At 39.8% G+C, this 8,733-nt stretch overlaps 1 protein-coding gene across 2 annotated transcripts in view; it reads right to left on the bottom strand.

Moving 5' to 3' along the window:
• Positions 1 to 729: 729 nt before the first annotated feature.
• The window catches only part of LOC102202751 (major histocompatibility complex class I-related gene protein-like), a 10,116-nt gene continuing 2,112 nt past the window's right edge, over positions 730 to 8,733 (bottom strand). Inside the window, exons 2-7 of one of the 2 annotated variants that reach the window (XM_013915472.1) lie at positions 7,596 to 7,868; positions 6,965 to 7,243; positions 5,494 to 5,823; positions 1,884 to 1,988; positions 1,656 to 1,673; positions 730 to 957 (exon numbers count right to left, since the gene is read on the bottom strand). In XM_013915472.1, the coding sequence (XP_013770926.1) occupies positions 908 to 957; positions 1,656 to 1,673; positions 1,884 to 1,988; positions 5,494 to 5,823; positions 6,965 to 7,243; positions 7,596 to 7,868 (1,055 nt within the window). In that variant the 3' untranslated portion in view covers positions 730 to 907. The remainder of the gene's footprint in view (positions 958 to 1,655; positions 1,674 to 1,883; positions 1,989 to 5,493; positions 5,824 to 6,964; positions 7,244 to 7,595; positions 7,869 to 8,733) is intronic. The other variant, XM_013915473.1, reaches the window with a different exon arrangement.

Here is an 8,733-nt window from a genome sequence, read left to right as displayed (position 1 = left end):
TTCTAGCTCCTGCCGTTAGCTCAATGGCTGTTATACAATACAAAACTGAGGCTCAAAACCGCCGTGACTATGTGCACAAAACAAACTGTAATATAATGCTTCTAAAGCTTACAAACAATGAAGAGTTACCTGGATGATTGAGCATGCATCAAGATGTAAGTAAATCTCCAAAAGTTGATTCTGTTCATCTGGGCATAAGGGAATCATCTCAGGTTTTTATAGCTTATAGAAAGATTTCAGCCAATTCAGCATGTTGTAATGAAGACATCAAACAACAGCAGTAAAGTTTTGCCATCCGTGGGGCGCTGCGCTCTCCGAGTCCTCCTGTTTGTTCAGAGTTTTTTGGAAAGAAATGTTAGCCCGGGCACCTGAAGTGCAGAAGCACTCAGAGAGCACAACTCCTGCTGAAGGGCGTGGCCTTGACCTAGACACAGTTTTTACAAAATTACATCAGCTTAAGCTGTCATTGCTGTCAACCATAATGACATGTCACACAAAATTTGAACTTGAGATCTTGAAAACTGTGGATGCTAGGCTGAAAACAAACAGAAGAGAAACAAGTTTAACCAATCACAAACCCCCACCTTCAGGGGGTAGTTTACCAAACATAAAGAGTCCAGAAATGCATATCGCAAATAAGACTGATGTTCTGCTGCTGGTTAATGGTGTTGGCAATGGAGGATATATTACCCCACAGCGTCCCTGATTGTTATCAGCAACTACTATGTTGCTCACTGTGTCCACTCCTTTATGACCAGCGTGTCAACATGTTGTCCTTCCAGCAGGATAACACGACATGTCACAAAGTGAGTTCACGAGTTACTGAGTCTGTAATGCTCTCTGCAGTCACCGGCTTTCAGTCTAATAGAGAACCTTTTGAGATGTGGTGGGAAGGGAGACACGACAGTCAGCCTTGTTGATTTAGTCGCTCTGACAGCTCAGATCCTTTGTCAGGAGCTGAAAAGAAAAATCAAAAACCTTCAGTCTGGATTTCTCTTTATCTGTTTGTAAAATGTTCCGCAGCTCAATAAGTAAAAATGAAAACCTCTCAATTTTTCAGTTCAAGTGAGGCAGAGCAACTGAGCTAGACTATAAATAAGAAAGAGAAACTGCATCAGCAAGAATTCATTAATAAAAAATAATTATCTTTTTCACTCTAAGGCACAAACAGACATGGGTCATGCACGTGAAGGTTAACCTGGCACCATGTTTTGCTGCAGATCATAAAAAAGTCACAAGTTGTTTTTTTACATAGTGACAGATACACTGTAAAGATACACTGTAAAATCTAATTAGTTCCCTTAAAAAAATTGTGCAAAGTCGTTGCCTCAAAAAAGTTTACTTAAGAAAATCAACTTAGAGCAACTTATTCATTCAGAGTCTAGGTTTGGATATCTTTTTTTCCGTTAATGAATAAAACAATTTAAAAACTGCAATTTTCTTTTACTCAGCTTATCTTGGTCTAATATTAAATGCTTGATTAAAACCAGAGTGCTTGATGCATCACAGTATTAAACAGATCTGTATGATAATAAAGGAATCTGAAGCAAATGTCTTGAAAAAGGATGGGAATAAATCCATTGGTAATATTATTAAAATCCTTGTTTTAAATCCAGAGTGCATGTCACAAAGCGAGACAAGGAAGGGGAACTTACAAGATGTTGGCCGTCTGTCTGAAATTTAAAAAACAAACAAACAAGAAAAACAAAACAAAAGGCAAATGAGTTTTTAACATTTCGAAGTGCCTGAAAATCTCGTGTTTTCCTCACATAAATTCAGAAAGAACCATGTCTAATGTAAAAAGTACAACAGAAATAATCTAACTGAGCATTTCCCATCTGCTACTGGTTGACTGGTGAACTCAGTTTCTTTGAATCTCTCACCTTTCCTCTTTTTCCAAACAGCAAATCCAGCAGCAGCAATGAGAATGAGAACAACAAAAACAACGACTGCAGCGATGGTGTTGAACAGCATGTCAGAGGACGTCTCTGCTCAGTAAAGAAAAACAAATGAAAATAAACATATAGGATAAAATGTGCAGTTAAAGTAGTTTAAAACAAAAGTATATCGATCCATCCGCTCTAATGACATAGATAACAATATCACACTGGGTCCTGCAGGAAAAAAATGACAACGGGTAGTGAGAGCAGCGGAGAGGATTGTGGGGACCTCTCTTGCCTCCCTCCCCAGGAGATCTACTGCGCCTGCCTCATCCAGAAGGTCCTCTCCATTACAGGTGACTCCACTCATCCCTTCAACAGCTTCTTCAGAAACGGCAGACTGAGAGACAGCTTCGTCCACCAAGCTGTCAGGATGCTGACCAACTCTGCATCGAGAAGGGGGGCCCAAGGGTCCATCTTTCGCCATCCTACAATGCTGTGATTGCAGCCATTCCCCAACTCTCTGTGAATGGTACTGTCAAGGGGTTGACAATTATTCAAACACAGTAAGAGAGAAATGAGACACTGGCAGACCGACTCAGAGTTTCAAAGACGTGCGCACGGGTGAGAGTCTCTGAGCAGACTAACACACCGAGCACCGTTTACTCGCTTTATTTATCCAAGACATGGTTTCCTAACATACGCTTGAACATGTTTGTCATTATGCTTCTCAGACATGGGATAATACAAGCAATGAAAAGGCAAAATAGTAACATCACACTGAAAAGGGCCAACAGGCCTTTAATCAGTAGGGATTTCCAAGAGCCGCTCAGTTGTTTCAAAACATTCAAAGCATTTGTCATGTTTAATGAATGGATGTTATCAGGTATGTAGGTACAACATGTAGTGTTAAACAATACGCAGAGACCACCTTTCTCTGCGAGAATGATGTCTAAAGCCACTCGGTGCTGCATGACAGTGATGCGAATTGCATCAATTTCTTCATTCTGTCCTTGATTAATGCGGGTTGAAGCATTTAAAAATAATCCAAAACGATAGTCCAGGGTTTCTATCTGTAGTGCGTGTTTCCCTACTCCTATCCATGGAAACAAAGCATGTATTACCTTCTGGCTCTTGGTCCAGAGTTTGAAGTCATCTGGTACATCAGAACCAAGATATGGATCATGGGGCTTGAGGCCTGTGTTACGTTTAGCTCTGGTGTTGCTGTTCACTGACATCTTAAAGGTGTGGTCAGATACCAGAACAGGGGCACAGAGTCCGGTGCTGTTTGGTGGCAGCATGAAATAGACTTTCAGGCCACACGCCCAAGCTGCGCCCTGTACCCAGTATGTACCTGTTGATGAGCCGATGCCATCCCAATCTGGTGCCATCAGGATCATGGAGCAGTTTCGGTTTTGTCCTAATTTCTTCAGACCCTGGGGCGTACCTGTTTGTCCGGTTGTTCCTGTGAAGTTAAAGCACACTGGGTGTTGTATGTCAGGTGGCAAAACAACTGAGAATGATTTCAGTTTTCTATGGCTGACGTTTATATGCACCCAGTAGGCTTCATTGCAGGTGTAGTGTTGTGGCATGTGTTGCTGTTTTGGTCCTTTATGGATCCACCTATCACCATCACAGGTTTTCCTGGTGTTGAGCAGGTCCCGGTAATGGCTTTGTCGTATATGCAGAGTGCTTCAGCCTTGGTTGGGGGTTTTCCATACACTGTGGCATGGAGTGCTGTCGTGGGCATATGTGAGCAGACATAGCAGTTTGCGGCATTGTCTTCTCTGTGCACTCTGTCATGGACATACCGGTACCATGCATTGTTCAGCCACGGGTGGTTGTGTTCTTTGTCTATCTCCTTCAGGTGCGAGTTGTCGTGGGTCCACCTCTTAGGTCGGAGAATAATTGGTACTGTCTTGTGGGTTCCACTGGGCATCAACCAAAAGAGTGCCGTCATCAGGAGGATAGCCATTAGACAGAATATGTAGCACATGAGTAGTTTTCGTTTGATGTCACAAGCGCCCAAGCACAACAGCTTTGGGGCTGGAACTGGTGCTAGCATTGATTCTGAAGCTGGTTCTTCTTCTGGATTTATCAGGTTGTTTTCCTCAGTCATCTTGTTGAGATTTTATTCAGGCGTCCCTGGTGTTATTATTGGTTCTGCTCTTCGGTGGGATAGGTCACACTACTTAAAGGAAAATCTCAATATCAATGTATTTTAGCGCTTGATGGAATGCAGTGTTTCATATTCACCTCTACTGTGGCGCTGCGTTTTTGGATCCGGTGCTCATCGGGTCCTGGAGCCGTGAAGGCCGAACGCTGACCGGAGATCGAATTCACGTTCCCGGGTTTTTCGTTTTACTGATCAGATTTCTTCCAGCGCAGGCGTCACGACGTCAGGATCCGATGGAGACCGTCTGTGGAAAACTAGACGTTAAAAATAACAGTCAGTTCTCCGGCTACGAAGGACCAATTAAATGTCAAGGGGTTGACAATTATTCAAACACAGTAAGAGAGAAATGAGACACTGGCAGACCGACTCAGAGTTTCAAAGACGTGCGCACGGGTGAGAGTCTCTGAGTAGACTAACACACCGAGCACCGTTTACTCGCTTTATTTATAAGGCAAAATGGGTTACATAGTACTTCCTCTTTCAACTGAAGAGGGGAGAGCTCAGGCATTGTCTTAGCTATCTAACTTCTGCACACAAACTGAAAAACAACGACACAGCAGTATTCATGCTTATCTGACGTCTCAGACACTGAAGTAAAGAATGCATGTATATCCTGTCTTTGTCAAACATCTCACACACTTAAGCAAGGAATACATTGTGTTCTTTTCAACAGTAAGCTTTACCGTGTGAAAATATATAAACACTTGATTATAAGGCATACTTGTTTCTACTTGATTATACTTTAATGATTTAACTAAAATAAAAATTCTCTTAACAGGTACTCATGGCCATTCGAGAATCTGTGTCTGTGATTAGTAGTCGTTGATCAATGGTCATAAGAATTTGCATACTAACAATCATGGAACTAACCCCCCAGCCCATTGTTCATTCAGTGGTGCTAGTTTCCTTCGCTGTGCAAATGTACTGTTTATAAGGTTGGAGAAACCCGCAGTCAGCTGAGACTGAAGAAGTCACTTGGATGAGTGACGAAACATTTCTCCCACTGAAAATGTCCAGATGAACAGAATCAACCTTTTGGGATTTACTTACCTGGATGATTGAGCACGCATCAGGACATTATTTTATTAATATTTTTAAAATTTTTGCAGCACAAACCAGCACAAACGTTTGATACCACTTTTGTTGGATTTGAAGAAGGTGGGGGGGCCAACTTCACTCACATTTGCAACTGTTGTGATTTGATGCTAGAATCGAATTAAGTTAGAATATTATTATTAACAAAAGAGAGAAAATTATTATATTTTACAATCACTGAAAAAAATAGAAAGATTTTTTTCCTCTGTTAGGATCTCCATTAGTTATTCCTACAGTAACAGTTATTCTTCTTTGTGTCCAAAAACTAACAAGGTAAAACAATCAGAAACATTATAGACAATCAATCCACAATACGGGCAAAAAAAAAAAAGTTTCTCTCACCTTCATCAGTGTTAAATATTTTTTTGCCCCAGTTTGTTCTGATCACAGTTTTATTGAGTTTGGTGACAAGGATGTCCTCACCACCAGAGAGCTGAAACACACAGTCGTACCTCCCCCAGTCTTCAGGTGTGACTGATGAAACATTCAGATCAACACTCATCTGAAAGGTCTCATCATTGTTTGGGAGGATCTCTCCAGGATCCACACCTTCATGGAGCTCCTCTCCATCTTTCCTCCAGAACATCAAGGGTCTGTTAGGATAGAAACCTGTAGCGTGGCAGCTGACTGGAGAGGAGGGAGTCTTCTGGAGGAGAGACACTGAGGGAAGAACTGGAAGAAGGAAAGGAATTCAACCAAAACCTAATATTCAAAACAGAGTCGTTAGAGCCAAACAATCATCATCTTAAGTCATGTCAAGTTTATTTGTGTAGCACTGTTCAGACAGAAGGTAATTCAGAGTTCTTTAGAGAGGGGAGGATAAATACAAGAGACATTTAAAACATCTAATGTATATGATCATATAACACATATAGCTTTTCATCACCAGCTTCCAGCAGCTGCATAAGGCTACAATATGAGATCTTTTAGACTAAAAATAACCCGAAACACTCTGAGATATAGTAATGAAATTGTGAACACAAGAATACTTAATACTTAATGAAAAATCATGAGTTTCAATTCATGTCGATAATAGTCTTTCAACCACAAACATGATAAATATTATCTTAATCCATCCATCAATTTTAACAGCGAAATTCACCACCAGGTGGCGCTAAAAGAGAAGCTGCAAATTGGCTCACTGTTTGGAAACCACTGATGAACTACAGCATCACTGCATTAAGATCTTTCACTGAACAAGTTGACCTGCTGACTGTAAATTTTACTCACAAAAACATTAAATTACTGTATAAATGTTCTCAGTTAAAAGTAAAACGGAGGTTATTAAATGGTACTGTTTAAACTTCCTGTTTCATTTTGACAATTGCTTTTCTTGAGACATTTCACTAATTTCCTCCTTATCTTGTTAGTCCTCTTGTCTGTTATTCAGAAATCAGTCGCAGTACATCATGCTGGAGGATGTCTCAGTTCCTAAAATGCATATGAACAAGAAAGGAGGCTGGAAGAGGAGCTATAATCAAAATGGCCATGGTGAGAGATGGCCTCTTCTTTTGTTGTTTCAATTATTTAAGATGATCAGACTTTCTGCCCTTCACTGACTCTGTGTGTGATTGAAGGCATGATATCTTGTCACATTGCAGAGAAGCCCTAAATATGTATATAAGATGTTTTTGATCCAAAACCTAAAACTGCAGTTACCAGGAAAACTTCATATCAGTTTTCATACCTTCTAAATCATTCAATTTTAAATCTACTTAAACGTTTTTGCCATTTTCTCTTTCAATGATAACTATTTTTCAAAAGATAATACAAAGTAAAACAAACACTACTGCATCAGGTCATGTGATTCTACCTGTTCTCTGCAGAGAGCTGTTGCCACTCTCCACGTACATCTTCAGCCACTCTGGACAAATCTTAGTGAGGATTTTTTCACGGTCTTTCATTCTGGTTGTGTCAGCATCCCAACTCTGTTTGATAATGTCAGCCTCTGGTTTCAGTGCGATCCACGTCAGCGTCTTCAGATCCAATTTAAGAAAGTCTTCTCCATCATATCCATACTGTAAAAGCCCCGTAACCTCTCCGGTGTTTTCATCCCATTCACAGCCTTCTATCATCTGTAAAATGTGGACAGCTGAGGCGAGAGAGAAAACAGAGATTACAGCGAACATCTGAAACTCAGAGGCTATAAACTGTAAGAAGCACAATAAAGACATAATGCAAGACATAAATCAGAGACATGATCTATAATTTTTAAAGTTAAAATCTTAACATTGTTAATACAAGACTAAAATTGAGAACAATTATTTTTATGAATTATTTTATTCTTTTTAGGGCACACTAGTGAGGTTTGATGATTACAAAATGTATTATTATACCTAATAAATAACTAATTATTCTAACAATCTTTTACATTAATCAGTTTTGTTTATGCATATACATGATTTATGATGATTTGGCAAAACAAATAACAGAAAACACTGCACCTCTGCTTTGGTTTAACTGCTGCTTCAAACTAGAAATCCATAATCTGAATAGATTTGGCCGATCCACAAAACAATAATCAGTGAGCGACTCCAACATCTGAGGGTTGGTATCTAATATTTTCTTCGCCCAGTCCTGTCTTGCTTCCAGTATCTTGTTGCTGCTGTCACAGTAGTAAGCCATCTGAATGCCATCAATTACTGGGAAACCCACAAACTCAGAGATGTTTGGGTTTCCAGAGGAACCAGTGTCAAAACTAACCAATGAGTGTTTCACTGTGGGACAAAAATGTTTATAATGTTAGTAAACAAATAAATGAAATATATAAACATTAATCAGAAATATGATTAATTCGGTATGAATCAGACTCCACAGCAGGTGTGTGTGATCAATTATGACGCATGTACAATGATATATGTGTACTTTTGAGTACTTACAAATGTGTGTACCCAAACCTGAACAAATAATGAAAATTAATGTGCACATTTATGTTTAGCTTCACAAATCTGATCATTGACACTTTCAAAAACTTCCCTGTGCATAAAAAAGTCTATGAATATTTGTGGCATTCTTTTAGCTAACTTACAGAGCATTAAATGCCAGTGCACAGATCACCTGATTATATCACCTGATTTATTTGGGAGGGATAACAAATGTAAGCTGCGTTCAAGTGCTGGATTTCCCCCAGATTCCTGTGTTTTATATTTATTTAGAAAATAAAAGATTCATTCTATTTGTCTTGATGCATACTCATAAACCCAGGTCAGAAAATCCCAGAGTTGATTCTGTTCATCTGGACGTAGCATTCTCAGAGAAAAATGTTTCATCACTCATCCAAGTGACTTCTGCTGACTGCAGGTTTTCCCAACCTTAAAAGCAACATAAGAACCTTCGATCCTGACCTTTTACCATTCACAGAGTTTGGGAATGTCTGCAATCATTTATATGTGATCATGACAGTCTGAAAAAATAATTGTGGCTTATTGTTAGGGAACAGTGCGAGTTTCGGTTGTTATGCAACTTTACTATTTATAAAGTTGGGGGAATCTGGGGCCTGTTCTTCGTACCTCGCTAAGTAGGTTAGCCGGATTAGATTGTTGACGATTTCGCGTGATCCTGGATCAGTCGGTTCCCCGAAGC

Source organism: Pundamilia nyererei, unplaced genomic scaffold, assembly GCF_000239375.1.
Source record: "Pundamilia nyererei isolate P.nyererei 1_Seehausen unplaced genomic scaffold, PunNye1.0 scaffold00309, whole genome shotgun sequence".
Classification (NCBI taxonomy): Eukaryota; Metazoa; Chordata; class Actinopteri; order Cichliformes; family Cichlidae; genus Pundamilia; species Pundamilia nyererei.
The sequence above is the reverse complement of the archived record's forward strand: the minus strand, read 5'-3'. Positions and strand labels throughout refer to the sequence as shown.